We start from the raw sequence: 17,603 nt of genomic DNA, 5'->3' as shown, positions 1-17,603 counted from the left end.
CGCTCAGCAGGATGGCAAACTTGTCCCACCCATTTCTCCACTCGAGTCTGGGCACCGGACCTGGTCCCACACACCTTCATATGGCCAAGCGTCTCGCTTGAAGGATGCTACCCGTTGTGCGTGGGAGACGATACAGGGCAGACCTCAGCGAGTGGATTTAATACTAGAATGCGTGTACAGTAGGACACACACGTGCAGGGGCAGTCAGGAGGCTCAGGCTGCCAGTAGTGTAAGACGATTGAGGCTGGTTAAAAACTGCAGGACGGTGACCAGGTGGGGCTGTGAACACAGCCCAAGGGGGGAGAGGCAAGGAGGGGTTTGGACTGAAGTAGCTGCTGTGAGTAAGCAGAAAAAAGGGACAACAGGCATAAGGGACGGTAAAGAAATATCAGTGGGACCTGGACCCGCCTACAGAGCATTCCTAGGACAAAGAGGCCACAAAGACTATCCTTAAAAACATTTATTGTCAGGGTGCAGAGGTTGTGGCACCATGACATCTATGAAAACAGGGTAGAAAAACACAGGCTTTGGGGGCAGGGATGATTATGTCTCCACGTGATGACAGCAGCCACAGCACTCGTTCTCTTAGCCACTGAAGAGGTCTCTGGGTACTCACATTTCAAAAGCCATTAGGTTGGAACGATCATGTTAATCCGCCTTTTCGGTTTTGGTAAAAATTTCAGACAGTGTGACATTTATTATTTATTTATTTTTGCATGCTAAAGCCAGCCCCCCACGCTCTTGCTGCTCAGCACTGCCACCTCGGGGCTCCATGCACCCTGCTCTCTGGGTCTAGGCAAATTTGAGGCCTTTCAATTGACTCTGCAGAATGTGCTCATTAGCAGATGCATGTTGTTCCACTACCTTCTCCAGAGCCACAGCGCCACTATTCCTTCTGACATGGTTTCTCTAAGGGCCTGAGCAAATCATTTCCCAGCCATTCAAATCACAGGGGAATTAACTACAGACCCTCCAACACAGAAATACATCACAGTGGGGGAGAAGTGAGTAGGGGCAGGGGGTGCTGAGTGAGGGGGAATGAGCAGGTCCCCAGGCAGTCCCAAACCCCAACAGAAAAGAGCAGCTTCCTGTTTGATCAAGTTCAATCCCAATAGTTTACAAACAGAGGCTCCAGTGTTTTAAGGTCTGCAAACCACTCATCTAGTTTCATTCTCCTCTTACTCAGATGAGGACACTGAGGCCCAGAAAGTGAAGGGGACTTGCTCAGGGTCACACAGCAAGCCAGGGAGAGATATGCAAATGGACCGCCTGTTTCCAGATTCCCAGGCCAGTCTTGTTCTGCCATGACACCATCCCAATATCTTAGGTACGGAACGGCCAGGCTTAAAGGCAGAAAATCCAACTCTAACAAGGATTCCAAAATGTAATAATGCTCAGTGTGAGTGGCATGAGAGTGTGCTTTAGAAGTTGGGATGAACCTTGGTAAAAGTCCCTGAAACCTGTGGGATTGGCAGCATCTTCTTTCACACAGTTCTGGGATTGCCCCGAGAAGCAGCACCATGGAGGAGAAAGGGTGGCAAGAAGGGCCGGGCGCCCCGAGTCCTGGTCCTTCTCAGAGGCCTTCAGACCTTGGGCAAGTATTATAGCTTTACCACCTAGAGCCTGGTTTCTTCACCTGCAAAAGGGAGGGACACTAACACCTGCCCTGCCCACCCCTCCCAGAGTGAGGACCACGGCTGCGGAAGAGCTTCATGACTTTAAAGGCTAGTCCACAATAAGGGATCCCAATTCTGACTTTAAAAAACTGTAATCACCTAGAGATCTATTTTTTAGACCAGACAGTAAATATTCTCTTTTCATTTTTTCACTAAAAAAGACAAAAATAAAACCTTATTCCTGGATGAGGCCAAAATGTCTGTAAGTAAAATGTATTCTACTACACTCCGGTTCCACAGCCCAGAGAACACTGGCCGCCTTTCTACAATTGGCGTCCAGAAGCCAGGTCTCCGCAGCCCCCCTGGTTAGAGAACGTGGGGCCACCATGTGGACGTTTTGGGCTCCAAACGCCCAGCCAGGGGCTCCTGAATCTGGGAAAGCACCTAAGACTAAATCTCTTTAAACTGGGAAAAAGGCAGGAATAGAAGAGCTACAGCCAGCTGTCCACACCCTGGTATGAGCAACGGAATTTGTTTTTGAAGGAATACCATTTCTAAAAGAATGCGAAGACCACACTTCCTGTGTTTTTTCCATAGGGCCACCTTCCTCCAGGATGGCAGGGCTAGAGGGGACACTGGTAATGTCCAGTCCAAATGCCACACTCCAGGTGAAGAGACCAGGGCCCAGAGAGGGAGAGGGAGCTGCCCGGGTCACACAGAAAGTTGAGGTCAGGCAGAGGAGAGCCAGGACCCTCCTCCCTCCTTCTACAGCACACGCTAAGTCACAGAGCACCCACTAAGAGGTCACAGACAAATGAGGTAAAGAGTCACAGGTGACACATGCCTTGTTTTGAGCCCTTTAGAACTGCAAACATATCATTATGTGATCTCCCTGGGAGGGAGTGATTAAAAAAGGAATTCTCATGGAGCAATACATTTCAAAAGTATAAAAACCCACATGCACGTCTGTTTTCACAACGTTTGCCCTGCTAAAAACTACATCTGCATACGAATCTAGTTTGCATCTAATTTTTAAAAACATACAAAAGGGGTCATCTACAAACACAGTATTTTTCAACTCTTCACAAAGCACAAAGATCCATAACTTGACTTTTCCATCATCCTGTGATCAATGTTTCTAAGACCCTGGGAAGAAAAGGAGGGTAAAGAATTAGAGAAAAGCAGCCTGCTGTGTTACAATCAACTGTACATTACATGGAAGGCGGGAGAAAAGTCCATAACTTCAAACCTCTCCCTGGCAAGGAATGTGCCGGTGCGGAGTGTGAGGGCCCCGTGGGGACCCAAGAATACATTGAAGACCATGAGTAGACATTTCAGACTCCAGCTTAACAAAAGGAAGAACTTTTCAACCATTGGAAAATCCAAACATGGTTGTCTACATGGTGGCAGTGAGCTCCACATCACTGGAGGTATGCAAGCAAGAGCTGGCCAATACTACGTGTTACACAAGCAACTCTAGACCTGGGCAGCAGTGATGGTCTTAAAATTCCATGAGTCTTCTTGTCTTCCTTTTGTTTTATTTTTTTCTCTTTTGAGAGACAGGGTCTTGCTCTGTCACTGAGGCTGGAGTATAGTGGCAGGATCATAGCTCACTGTACTCTTGAGCTCCTGGCCTCTAGCAGTCCTCCCACTTCGGCCTCCCAAAGTGCTGGGATTACAGGTGTGAGCCACTGTGCCCCCGCTGTTGGCTTCCTTTTGAAACATCATCTATAACAGACTTTATTCACACTCCAGAATCATTTCTGTCATTGTGTGTGTGTATGTATAAATATTATAGATATATATTTTAAACATGAAACATATTATATATCTACATAAAACAAAAAAGTCAAGTACAAGAAGGCAACTTTAAGACCCGATCTCCTAACTCTTTGCTGCCTTGCTACGTCAGTTTTACATTTTCATATTTTCCTCCCCATGTCTAGTGCCTCTAACTTTACTCACTTACACCCATCCTTCAACCCCACTGCCGCTTCCTCAGCGATTCTCCTTTGTTTTCCCCAGTTCTGAGCTGCTCCTCCCGCCTCACCCCCATTCCCTGAGCATTGCATTCCTTGTACTTCTTATGATAACGTTCACGCTTCATTTTCCAGTGCATCCCTACAGACCTGGTGCGAGGCCTGGCACACAGGAGACATGCAGTAATAGTGGCTAAAAGAATAATATGATTAAAACTACCGCAAAATCCTTCTGCTTTTAAGACACTTGATCAGACCTGTGTCTAATTTTTCCTGCTCTGTTAAGCACGTGTGGACGGGCCTTGGTGACGGTGCCTGTTTGGGACCGTAGGAGGATCACACGTCCCTGCCCTGTGCCTCTGGTGCGAGGAGCTCACCCCCCAACTCCAACCGCATGGCGTGTGGCTGTGTGCCCTGCTTTGGCCAACGGACTGCAAGCAGGCATGACACACATCACATTTTAGCAGAGGCCTTAAATGCGATGGAGTGGGCAGCTCAGCCTCTTACTCGTCCCTGCTGCCACAGAACAGACGTGTTCCACATTGGGGCTGCTCCTCCAGCCGGGTGCCAAAGGAAAGGACATGTGGGGTGGAGCCACAGCCGAGCCACAGCTGTGTGTGACATGAAATGTGAACAAGAGATAAATGTCTGTGGCTGTGAACCAGCAAGGCTATGGGGGTGTTACACAGCAAAAGCTGACTAACAACGTGCTTCAGTTCCCAAGTTCATAGTCCACCTGTAGGCGGGGACAGATGCAACCCCAGCTGTCACCTGCGTGACTGAGGACAAAGAGACCCAGGCCAGAGGAGATGCACAGACCTCTCCGCCCCGCCCCGTCCCCACAGGAGATGTGCTGTTAAGCAGCACGCGGTGTTGGGGACAGGGAGGCAAGGCCTGGGGACAGAAGAGCCGCAACACGAGGAAAAGCCCCGGGAACACACAAAGCAGGAATGTGTCTCACACGGACGCCGTCACAATGACACCGTCTGCTACCTCTTCCTGTGCGGTCTCTGGGAGGACCCAGAGGAAATATTCCTCCTGCCTCAGAAACAGAGAAACACAGCTGGTCTTTTCATGTTACGGACACCATCGCGTTCGCAGCTCGGCTCTGCACGCGGGAAGCTCGGAGTGAAACGTGTGCAGAACACACCAGAGGGTTGGCCTGCGCATCTTAACACGCTCCTACCTCTGCTTTCTCTCTGCTTTCCTCTACCTTTGTACTTTTCTCCTTTTTTATGACACATCTTATAAGCCACCTCAAATCTCTTGTGACGTGGGTGAAGGGATATTGAAAAAGACTCAGAACACGTACGTTCTCCATCACATGTGGTCATCTGGAGCCGGGAAGCGGGGGCTCTTGGGTTTACTCAGCTCGAGAACCGTCACCGTGCCGTGGGACTGGGCTTCCCCAACCATGTTGGCCGCGTGGCACTCGTACACGCCCTCGTCTTCCTTTCTCAGGGGGTTGATCTAGAAACACAATAGGCAAGTTTCTATAGTTACACACGGCACAGCAAAATGACCTCCTTACTTACTTCCTAATGATCAGTCTGAACATTTCTTTGCTTCCAGAGTAAGACACATCTCACCCTATTTCTCTTCTCACCGTGGCTGCCAAGGAGCCCAAAGCTAAACTTCCTTCTCAGGGACCCTCGGGAAGGGCCCTCTCCCTATTGTGGCTCTCATGTCAGTAACACCTCTGCACTCCTGCCTTTTACTGTGAGCTACCTGGTCCTTTTGTTGATGGTGACAGGTATAGATTACAAGGAAAACACCTCAAATTCAAAGAGGAACAAAAGTCTACTGACCAAAGAATGACCCACGAAGTGTTCCCTATCGGGGCAGCCTTTACAAACTACCACCCGAGATAACCCTTTCCCCTCCCTATCTTTTCTTGTAAGAAAATGGGGCATGTGCTTGATTTGAAAAAGCCACAGGCCTGATGGCATTCTCAGCCTCTCAGTGGGGAGGAGAAGAGCCACCACCCTCCCCGGGCTGTGGGTGGAATGAGGAAGACACCCTCAGAGAGCATTCTGAGGACACGCAGACCCAGGTCCACACACAGCTCACTTCTCTTTCGCTCTGTCGTGTTACAACGGCCTCTCCCAACTGCATCACCTACAGACCATGGGGCGGGCCATGCGCCCACCTCACTTTGAGCTCATGCCAATCGTGGGGAAAAGGTGAGCATTATTACCTTCATTTTCATAGGAGATTCACAGCTAAGTCATGGACTGCAGGGCCACAGGGGCTGTCAGAGGTTACTCAATTCATAGCCCTCTTTTTACGCTGGTGGAAACTGAGGCTCAGAGAGGTACAGTGAGTAGCCCAACGTGGACCTATCTCCTCACCCCATCACTCTTTCAAACACGTGGCATCCCCAATCTTACCAAAAATGCTGCGAGTGGCATGAAAGAACCCCGGAGGGGGTCATCTTCCCCATTAACAGCTACGGGATCCTAGGCAGGTGGGTTAGTTTCCTACTGCTGCTTTAACAAATTGCCACAAGCTTAGTGGCTGACAACAAACAAATTTGCTATCCACAGTGCTGGAGGTCAGAGGCCCAGGTGGGTCTCAGCAGGCTAAAATGAAGGTGTGGGCAGGTGTGGGCAGGCCTGTGTCCTTTCTTCAGGCTCTCGGGGACTTCTTTTGTCTTGCCTTTTCCAGCTTCCAGAGGATGCTGGCACTCCTTGGCCATGTCCCCTTCCTCCATCTCCAAAGCCAGCAATGGCAGAGCCAGTCCTCCTCATGTGGCATCACTCTGCCTCTGACTCTTCTGCCTCCCTCTTCCACATTTAAGGACCCACCCTTAAACTGGGCCACCTGGAAGATCTAGGTTCATCTCCTTACCTTCAAGTCAGCTGTTTAGCCACCTTAACCCCCTCCTTGCCATGGCACGTAACACATCCACAGATTCTGGGGATTGGGAGGTGGACGTCTCTAGGGGGCTGTTACTCTGCCCACTGTGGCAGATCACGTACGCTCTCAGGAGACATGCACCTGCCCTGCCTGCCTCCCAGTTACTCAAGGATCCGGTCAGAAATGGATGAGGACAGCTTTGAAACGTGTAACATGTTATAGAAATATAAGAGGGCGGTTTCAGTGGTCTGTCAATAATATCCAATAATCCCGAACACTCACCAAAAGCCAGGCGGAGGCCTCGTGGTCGGAAGGGCCCCCTCGCACCTGGACAGCGATATTGACATGGTCCCCAGGCAACTCCTCCAGCACCTGGGTGCCCCTAGGGGACTGTGTGACCTACAGAGGACAGAAGAAACAGGAGAGGTTTAGAAAAAGTATTTCTAGATAAGGACGACGACCCCACAGACCCCCCATCCTCCTCCCACCGCTGACTCAAAGGCTGAAACCCGGGCATCTCTCATTCCTATTCAAACGTCAGTCGCTTTTTAAACCTATTTGTGTGGGTGGACAGCACCCCCTGCTGGACAGTGGTGACGCTAGCACCACCGCCCTCTCGCAGAAGCAGTTCAGAACTTCACCCCCCACCTCGGGGCTGTTGAGATAAAGGGACAACAGATGTGTGACCCCTGCCAGTCTCTCAAAAACTGGTCTTCTGGAAGACTTGGTTTTGGAACAGGACTGGGTGTCCTGCCACCAGCCGGGTCTGTCTAAGACGCAGCTCCACGGTGAAGAAGGCTCTCTGGTGACTGCAGCGGGTGCAGGCTGGGTAGCAGCAGAGCTTTGGTGGCCACAGGAGGAAATGGCACAGGAAGGACCGCAGCCCCCCTTCTAGGGAGAGCTCTGGGGTGAAAGTTTTTAGGCAGAGGAGTGGTACATAAGGTATCTTGTCTTAACCCTCTGGCCCACCTATAAAGACACAAACACAGACACACTTAAAAGAAAAAAGCCTTTACCACCCACATCTGTCTTTCTGTTTCTCCCTGTCTCTCTCTCCCACATGCACAATCTCACACGAGTTCTTGGATGCAAATACCTTCTTCCACGTGATGACTGGGGTGGGCACAGCCCTCACCTCACAGGACAGGCACACCTGTGCCCCGGTGACATTGTGGACGCTCTGGGGAGGAATGATGACCACAGGAGCTAGGAGGAGACAAAGGGACACAGTCTTTACCCTGCCAACCTCCAAGCCCCCCAGCTCTGAAATTCTGCCTGCTGAGAGCCTGCGGGGACACCTGACGTGAGGAGTGCAGGGCAGCCAGACGCTGTCCAGACCCTCGGGCAGGAAGCGCAGGAGAGTTGTCCTCAGACCTGAAAGATGCTCACAGTTCCCTGATGCATCGCCTTTGTTTTAGCAACAGGAAAACAGAGTGCAGAGAGGAAAGGTGACTTCCCAAGGTCCCCTGGCGTGTCTGTGGCGGAGCTGGGTCTCAGCACACTCCCTCTGGGCCCCTTCCAGGCCCGGCTGCCATCTGCTTTCGGCTCCACTAAAGGACGTGGTGGCAGACTCCGAGGGGGCCTGGCATCACGTCACCAACGGCAGAGTCTTCTAACAGACGGGCTTTTCTCCTTCCACACGGAGGGCGGTGGGAAGGAGGATGCCAGGCAGAACAGCTGCAGCACCCTGGAGCTGAGGCCCCCGCAGTGCATTCAAGACCCCCATTTGCATGCGCAGGGCACAGAGCCCCCAGGGCCCCCCCAACCCTACACACCTCCCCACCGGCAAGGGCGAAACTGCAGACCTGGAAACCCGGCGAAGGGACTGAAGAAGCCCAGCCGGGGCGATGAAGGAATCAGGCGAATGTGGTTTAGGCTGTCAGACGTCACAGAGAGGAGGGGCAGGGTGTGGCTCTCCGGACAGGACCCGGAGCTAGAAATTCTTAGCTCATACTCCACACTCCACCTTCCCCCGTGCCTGGCATCTGCTCTGCTCGCACCGGGCCGTAAGAATCACGTCTGGCCACCTCAAGACTTCAGGCCCCATCCAGCAGCCCTCCACACCCTGCCTCCCCTCTGCATGCCTCCCCTGCCCCCACCTCCACAGCTGGACACCTCACCTATCCTGCAGGGCCCAGCAGTAGCGCCCTCGCCCAGGACCAGGGGTCTGCCCCTCTCTGACCTGCTGAACCCAGCCTGCCTTGCAGTCCGGCGTTTCTATCACCTGCACTGGACGGCAAGCTTGGTCACCCTGGCGTCCAGCTCCACAGCACCGTGGGCAAGGTACAGGGTGGAGGCCTGGCCAGGGGATGCTCATGCTCAGGTCTCCGCCTCTGCTTCCCAGGGCTGTCCAGCTGATCTAACCATGAAGTCAGGCGGGAATTGATGGCTTAAGCTAACATGATACCCAAGTAAGGGCCAGGAGCACATCCCCCATGTTCAAGCACAAGACTGGATGAAGAAACACGATGAACCAAAGAGCAAATACATTCATTCCCAGGCCATCAAATGGCAGGGTCTAAGACTCCCAGGGCTTTGCTGGGGGACTCAAGGACAGCCTTGCTACTCTCTGCAGGCCTGTCCTGGGAGGGACAGGGCCCTCGCCCACCTGGGTGAGGCTGCAATAAAACAGGGGAGCAGAGGGGGGAGACGGAAGGCGGGAGGAAAGGGGTGAAGGGCGGGTTTGAGCCACACCCACAGGCACAGGAGCGGAAGGGTGCAGGAAGGAGACTGGTCTGGCCCCTCCAGACAGTTGGGAAGCAGACCCTGTCACACTGGTGCCAAAAAGTCTCTGGAAAATTGTCTTAGAGCCACAGAGTCTCAAACTGGAGAGGCCCTCTTTCATCCCAACTCCCCAAGATCCTGTGCCTGATGGTCTGTGACATACTCATCCAGCCTCCACTTGCATGCCTCCAGTGACTGAGAGCTCACTACCTAGAGACAGGCCATTCCATGTTGGAGGGCTCTGCTGGTAAGAAAGCTCGTCCTCACCCAGAGCTAAACCCGCCTCTCTGTAACTCCTGCCCGCTGATCCCAACGCTGCCCTTTGGAGCCTCCAGTGAGTAGGATACAGAGACCCTCCTCCCCAGCCCAGGCTGCTCTCTGCTCCTGCTGCCTGATCTGCCCACGCCTTCAGTGAGTCCCTCTGACTGCCCGACCCCATGCCTGCATGTGCCAGAGGCCCCATGAACCAAGGTCCCAGATTTCCCACATTGTCTGACAGCCACAAAGAACCACGACACTCTGCTCTCCAGCAGGAGCCCCATCTGCGATGACAAAGAGGGTCTAATTTATTCACGGTGCCCTGCCAGCGCCTCCTCAGCAACACAGGCGCTCAGTGGCTCCCGGTGGTGCAGCCGGAAGCCCTCTTCTTCCAGAGCCCAAGATGGATTCCAAAGGGACACTCAGTCAACATGTTTTACTTTCATTCATGTAAAGTCATAAATTTTAAATGCAATTTCATCAGTCCCTTTCAGGCCTAAATGAATAAACCAGTAAATCACAATTCATCTTTCTCTCTCCCCATGTTTCCCTCTCTCTCTCTTTCAGTAACTACAATTAAGAAAGTCTGTCTCGGAAATACTGTCTTTGCCACGGATTTCCTGGCAGAAAATAGCACGGCTCTTCTACAACAGCCTCCTGCTTTTAAAGGGACATCAAAGCACATTACAGCACGTTAAACAGACATTTAACATTTTATTTACTTATTTATTTTAAAATTTACCTAAAGCACCATTCATTCTTTCTGGTGTGCAGTTCCAGGTTCTGACAAATGCATACAGTCACGTAACCACCATGATAACCAACATACAGAACAGCTTGGTCACCTCAAAAAGTTTCCTCATGCTGCTCTTGTCCTAATCGTTTTTTTAATTTTAAAATATCTGATTTTAAAATATTTCTGTCTACAACAGCTCTTTATGATCAATAATCTATTGATGATAATAGTAGTAAAGATAATGTCACGAGCCAACGCAGTGCTTGCTGTGTGCTAAGTGCTCTTCCTCCTACGGGTATCCCCTTTGTCTTCAAGGCAATCTCTCCAGCTGCCAGGTGGGGGCGCTGCCCAGGGCCACCAGGCCTTAAATGGTGGGGTGACCCTACAGGCCCTGTCACCTGGCCCCAGAACCCAAGCTCTTCTCATCCACTGTGCTGAGACCATCTTGCCTTTACCCCAGAGGCCCCTTCCACGCACACGACCCCTTTAATCCTCACGCCAGCCCTGTGAGGTGGGTGCTTTCATTGTCCTTTTACAGATGAGGAAACCGAGGCTCAGAGGGTGAAGTGCCTGGAGGAGGGAGGACTCCAACCCAGGCACCCTGACTCCATTAACTTCCCCGCCGTTTTTCAAAGTGAAGTATGTGTTACCTACACAGACTCCATCCCAGAATAAGAGATTATGTTCTGTCGGGATCGTGCCAGGGTCCCTAAGGCAACCCCCGGCTTTGGTGATTTGCCAGGAGGACTCACAGGACTCAGCATATGGTTGTTCTCAGGCTATGATTTATTACAGTGAAAGGACACAAAGCAAAATCAGCACAGGGAATAGGCAGGGTGGGGAGAGCCAGGCACAAGCTTCCCAGAGCCCCTTCCAGTGGAGTCACACGGGGCACAGCAACGAACAGTCACAACTGTGTGGCATGCTGCCCGCCAGGGATGCTCACGAGACACTCGGTGCCTGGGGTTTCTACTGGGGGCTGGTCACGAAGGCACCCCACCTACTGCGTACCCAAATCCCACACTCCAGGGGGAAAGCAGGCGTTCAGCATAAACCACAGCGTTTGTATAGCTCAGGCGCGGTGAGCCACTCTTACCAGTTCTGGCAATGGTGGGAACCCTCCAGAAATCCAAGTTCCCAGACACCAGCCAAGGGCCAACCTTGCCAGCAGGCCTTTTTGAGGATACAGTCTTAGGGCTGCTATATTAGCTTTTTTCTGCACAACAATGGGACCGCCCCAAACATCATGCCCAGGGAACAGCTCTTATGAAGATGCCCCAATGTGTCCTTATGCTAGCAATGTGTCCTTACGCTAGCAGGACATTCCCAGTTCCTACTGGCCCTAAGGACTCATTCAAGTGTGACACTGGAGTGCTCAATGTCATGACTGCCACATGCAGGAGTGACTGTGGCAGGCTGGGGGAGAGCAACCCAGTTTCGAATCCTTTCTCTGCCACATCCCAGTGCTGTGACTTGGCCTCAGTGTCTTCTTTAAAATGGACACAGGAGTCCATCCTCTCCCTGCACTCACTTGGGAGCCAGGCACACAACCTTACTGATGCCAGAGCCACCACACTGCTGGAGGAACCTTTGCATCTGCCTTGGACAAGAATAACGTGGCTTTCAGGAGTGGGGACGGCTCTTGGCCAACAGTCTGCAAAAGTGCCAGTTTCATCTTTCATCTTGTGAATACCTGTTTCCTTCTGCTCCTGCCAACAATAGCCCCAGAAATGCTGGGACGGCGCAAATCCACTCCCCCAAGTCTAACCAGCAGGTAACACAGAATAGTCACCCACATGTACATGATCACAGGAGGCAGTGCTGTCGGGTGGGCAAAAGCCTACCAGAGGGAGACTCAAATGCCCGGGGGTCCGACCGTGTGACTTGGGCAAGCTGCTAATCATTTCCTCTTTATCTGCAAATGGCCATTGCCCCGTATCCTCGGGGTGAAGGGAGATAATGGATGTGACTGCGTTATTAACTGTGTGGATCCGTACAAATGAAAGGGATCGATATTATTATTATAGTGTGTGGCGATCTTTCCCCCCACCCCATCAATTACAGTGGCCCTGGGTGGCTGGAATGAAAAATCTCCCCACGTGCCTCTGAGATTTCTTTAAAGTTGATGGCGCTAGGGAAAGAAAGAATATCAAAAGTCATCCCTCAGGACCCTGTCTGCTTGTGTGAGAAAGCCCACAGCCAAAGAGTTTAATAATCGATGTGCTGAGCAGCCCTGATAATTTATGCTAACAGTCACATTACGATGTGGAACGAGAAACGGCTTAATCCCACTCCCTGCAGCCTCCGCCTCAGATCCCCTCCCTCGGATGAAAGGCTTTTGAGCACGAGGCCCCCTTCTTTGTCCCTCTCACAAAGTGGCATTCGCTGCCTCTTCTGGTTACCTGGTAACACGCGCCTAGCACACACCGAGGTTTCTAAGCAGAGCTGGAATTTCAGCCAAGGTGAATTTTCTAAGATTCAGGATTTCAAGCGCTCCTTGAAGCTGCTGGGGCTCAATGCCCCAGTGGGTACTGGCTCAGGACCCTGTTCCTATCTAATCATCATTCAAAACATGACATCAATGTGCACCCTCCGCCAATGTGAACAAATGGCCGGGGTGCACACGCCGAACAATCCAGCCTTTTAAAGTAACGATAGCAATAATCATAATACTACTACTAACGTCTTGCATGTGAGAAACTGAACCAATAATTTAGTACGGGATGAAGCTTCACCCTTCATCCTGGCACCAAGCCTTGCAATGATCTACACCAAACCCATAGGGGGTGTCATCTTCCTTCCCAACCGTCCACACCTGCCAAAGGGCCTCCCACCTCTGTGCCTCGGTTCAGGCTGTGCTAGCCCCCTTCTCCGCCTAGGGATTTTCTCCCCATCCTTCGAGATGCTTCCCCTTCTGTGGGCTATTCCTGGTCCTCTCAGGAGCCATCACCAGTGCTAACTAGACGGATGAGGGAAGCTGGAAGACAGACCAAACTGAGAAGTCCTCAAGATTCAAGGCCAATGAATGTACAGCACCCTCCTACCCAGGGTGCCAGCAGGCTAGCCACGCATGGCTCTGATCTGAAAACAGCAGGCAAACCCAGGCTGGAGCCCAATCACAGCTGGGCCTCAACAGGTGGCTCCAGGGAATTCTCTTCCTCTTGCCTCAGTTTCCCTTCTGTTAAATGGGAGTGAGGCCTCCCCAGGGTAGCTGTAAACATCCAGTAAGAAGATGGGGGCAGGAGTGATTTCCAGCAGTAAAGAATTATTCATATGTTGGTCTTCCATACATGCGCTGATCAAAGGACCACTCTCACTGTCAGGCAATTTGGGGCGGTGCAGAGCACAGGAGGAAGGGGCAGGATTAAAGCCTGAACGCTGCTTCCCCATAGCCCTCAGAGGCACAGGTGAGAACACAGCCCCGTACTGTGAGCAATAAATACTTATTCCATTAAAGTCAAGGTGCTCAGCACGGAAGGAGTCAGGAGGGAGCCGAGGAGGGCGATTTCATCACCAATACCGAAGCAGAGCAGCCCTGCTCTGACTCAGTCTGTTTTCCTTCAACCAGGGTCCCCAGGGGCATTATTAAAAAATGCTCCGGCTGTGTCTTCTGAATAAAAGATGGCTTTAGGGCAGCACAGAATGAGGTGCCGCCTCAGCTAGGAAACATCCCCTGTCCACACTCTCACGCTTTACCCGGACACACGGGCAGGGGCCACACAAGCACCCCAGGACAGGTCTGCAGTGGGTGACACAGACGCTGGTAGGGAAGGGGGGCTGGACTCCAGGGAGGCCTGATGTGTCACTAATGAGATCATGAAAAGCAGCTTCTGATTGCTTCCGTTTGGCCCCGTGAACATCTTTATTCCCCGGGCCTGTGCCTAGGGTGGGCCCCAGAGCGCATAGATCAGAGTGGAGGGGCTGTCACATTTACTTGTCATTTGGTAATTTTGAATGAATTAGGGGTATGGCGTTTCCATCTGCCATCTGGCCTCACTCTGGTAACCATGGCAACCACCATCTGCCTGCCTTAATACTATCAGGTCCTGTCCTGAAAGAGCACTGGACAGGGTGTCGGGACCTGGGAGCTGGTCAGCCTTTATGGTCATCCTGGACACGTGCCCTGCCCCGGCGGGGTCTCAGCCTCCTCCTCTGAGTAACAGCAGATTTGGTCTCAATGTCTTTAAGGCGTCTTTCTCTGAGGAACAGAACACCACTCCAGGGAGAAATTATCTGAGACTATCAGCGCTGTTTAGACTCCAGGGGCCTGGTCAGCATTTCTTATGTCCCCTGCATGTGGAGTTAAAGCGTTACCTGTCTGGAGACAAAGAACTGCCTGTGAATTTACTGCTGAGGAAAGCAGATTGTAAGGACGAGTGACAGGAACTAGAAAACGGGAAAAGACAAGACTGTTTAAGTGCCACAGGACAGAAGCAAATTTGCAAAGTGAAAGGGACCTCAACACTGGCTCCCCAGGGGCTGACACAGCCAGAGAGGGGAAGGGACTGGCCAACGGTTGCTCAGGGAGCCAGCAGCAGCACGGAAGCCCCCCAGCCAGCTCTGTCCTCCACTGGGAGCCCCGACTAGGCATAGCCAACGGTGACTTTCCTGTGCTCCTGCAGCTGCTTCAGCTTCTTGATGGCAGAACACTGTTTTCGTGTTTCCTGGGACAGAAGGCTTCCTGCCCCATCTCCTGTTATGACCCATTAGGTCTCGGGGACTTGAGTATATCTGCCTGGAATACTTGGGAGGAAAATAATGTTAGGTACTTCATAAGGCCTGGAGAAGGCCTCACCCCACCCCCAGGCTTCTTTCTTGAAGCTGAAGTCATTACACTGACTTAGGCATTTAAGTCTGGACTTGGTCTCTAGGCCCAGGCCAGAATTCTTCCCCAGAAGCCTGAACCCCAGGCTGCCAGCCAGGCTCCTTGGGACTCACTGCCCCATCACCCTAAACTCTCCACTGCCCCCTCCAGGCAGGGTACACAGGGGCAGTTCTCCAGAACCTAACGGGCAGGGCACATTCATGTTCAGGAAGCCGGCGAAGCAGGATGCTTCACTGGCGCCCCTATACTAATGTTTCAATTTCTTTTTGTTTGGTTTTTAAAAGGTATATATACAGAGTGGGCAGTTATGGCACCCAGAGATGGCTTCACTGTGATGTTAATGAAGGTTAAGTTTCTAAATTCCTAGCAATTCATAATTTTCTATTCCTTTATTTAAGGCAAGACCCTCCAAATTATGCCTTAGACCCACAAAACCTGGTCTGCCCCTGACGGCCCTATAACCTTTTCAGATCCTAGGTCTCCAGTGGTCTTACCTGTCCTGGATGAAAGCTCCCTCAGGATCCCCAGTGGGGTCTCACCCCACATCTGAGAACCTTGTGCTCTGGCCTGGTGACTCCTGAGTCCCCAGTCCGGAGTTCCTCTTCTGCCGGCATCCTCATCTTCCCTCCGCTCCATTCAAACAACCCACCTGGCGCTGGATATCCAGGAACTCAACCCAGTAGGACAACGCCCCCATCCCCAACTCCCAGGCTCCTGGGAACAAACATGCCAGGCCTGCAAATAACTGCTCCAGCAAGTACTTAAGTACCAAAAGGGGCACCAGGCTCACCAAATACCCAACTAGTTTCATGGCTGGTGTCTCCATGAGCTTGGCAAGGACAGGCGCAGGATGTGGATTACTACCCAGTCTCCCTAAGCACCGGGCGAGATGAGAAATACTGCTCCCGAAGGGAAAACTGAGGCCCAGGCATTGCTGTCCACAGCTGCCCAGGGGGATCCTTGGTCCCACACCCCAGAGAGTTGGGTCTCGTTTTCTCTACCCGCCTAAGCCCCACGGAGCCTGAACCCAACTCACCGAACTCGCAGGGGCCATCGCGCGCCTTGTGCAGGTGGCCGAGGTGCGCGCGGGGCGAGTGCCGAACGCGCAGGCGCAGCGCGCAGATGCTGGGGTAGGAGCGGCCGTCGGAGCCACAGACGGCGCCGCGCTGCGCGCACACGCAGAGCCCGGTGCCCTCGGGCGCCGCCCCCGCGGCCCGGCTCGCGCACACCAGGCCCGGGCCACAGCGCGCGCCCGCCCGCCCCCCGCAGCTCGCGCCCTCCGCGCCCAGGCAGCGCGCGCAGCAGCCGCACTCGTCGCGCGCAGAGATCCCGGGAGCCGGGCAGCCGGCGAGCGCCGGGCAGCGCTCCGGCCGGCACGGGCCGCACTCGGGGCGCCGGCTGTCCGCACCGCGGAGCCCGAGGCCCAGGGCCAGCGGCGGCAGCAGCAGAAGCAGCAGCGGGAAGAGCGGCGGTAAGCGCGGCATGGCCTGCTCCGGGACGGCAGTGGCGCCTCTGCTCCGCGCTCCGCTCCGCGCGCGCGGCGCTGCCACCCCTCCCGCCCCGCGGCCGCTGATTGGCCGGGCCCGCACCGCGGGGCGCCCGCAACAGCTGCACCGCGCCAGGACCAGCGAGGCTCGGCCCGGGGCTCCGAGCTGGAGGGACGGCCTGAGACCAGCTCTCCGACATCAGATTGGACTCCTGGGGAAACCCAGACACAGTCGGGGCGGGAAACTGCCCGAGGTCGCTTTGGTAGAGTCAAGACTGGATGTCCAGTCTCCAGATGCAAGACCAGCTCCAAAATCCTCCCGGACGGATGCGCTTTTTAATTTTATTTTGCATTCAGTAGTTTCCAAGGTTTTATTTTAAAAAGGGAACATATGGTTTAAAAATTCTATATTACAAATAGAAGTAAGGGTGAAAAGAGGGTTTCCCTTTCACCCTGTATCCCAATCTCCCAATCTGGCTTCCAGAGGCCACTCTTGCTGACAGATTTTTGTGTATCTTTTCAGGAATTTTCTATGCCTATAAAAGCGCTGTTGATTGCACAGACCCTCCCTTTAGAAAAACTCTCTCTCTCTCTCTCTCTCTCTCTCTCACACACACACACACACACACACACACACACACACACACACACACACAGAGTAGCATACCATACTCGTTAGTCTGCCTTGGTTTTTCCACCTACAATATTTCAGTCTTCCCACCTCTTATCATCTCTGAAATCTGGTTTCTTGTAGAACCAAAGGGAGCATGGTTTAATTGGCTATGTGTGTGTGTGTTTCTTAATGCTGTATAAAGTCATGGTGCATCTGATGGTCAACAGTGACTTCACTGTGATGAGATAGAGTGATATATTTTGGAGTTCATGTAGAGTGGCCTTGGGCTTTTTAATTTTGCTCAGTGTTTAGTTGCACAGAAATTGCAATTATTTAATCAGTTGTTTTGCATCGTTTTGTTACTACAAATGATGCTCTGGTGAAGTCCTGGTGCACAAGTGTCAGCGTACTTAATGGGGATGCATGTTGGAAAAATGCAGATTCTTGCAGTCAATTATTCATGTCACCCCTCTGCCTGCTCTGGGCCAGGCTCTGTGCACCCCATCC

General features: G+C 52.5%; 1 protein-coding gene across 1 annotated transcript; it reads right to left on the bottom strand.

The window, feature by feature from the left end:
* Positions 1 to 471: 471 nt before the first annotated feature.
* On the bottom strand, positions 472 to 16,481 carry IGFBPL1 (insulin like growth factor binding protein like 1). The gene is made up of 5 exons (XM_045562513.1): positions 16,034 to 16,481; positions 7,551 to 7,660; positions 6,737 to 6,853; positions 4,908 to 5,065; positions 472 to 2,762 (listed from the first exon to the last, which is right to left on the bottom strand). The coding sequence occupies exons 1-4, from the start codon at positions 16,479 to 16,481 to the stop codon at positions 4,916 to 4,918; spliced, it is 825 nt and encodes a 274-aa protein (XP_045418469.1). The 3' UTR covers positions 472 to 2,762; positions 4,908 to 4,915.
* Positions 16,482 to 17,603: the final 1,122 nt, after the last annotated feature.

The sequence above is a fragment of the Lemur catta genome, chromosome 10, assembly GCF_020740605.2.
Source record: "Lemur catta isolate mLemCat1 chromosome 10, mLemCat1.pri, whole genome shotgun sequence".
NCBI lineage: Eukaryota > Metazoa > Chordata > Mammalia > Primates > Lemuridae > Lemur > Lemur catta.
Note: the sequence above shows the minus strand (reverse complement) of the source record. Positions and strands in the feature narration are given on the sequence as shown.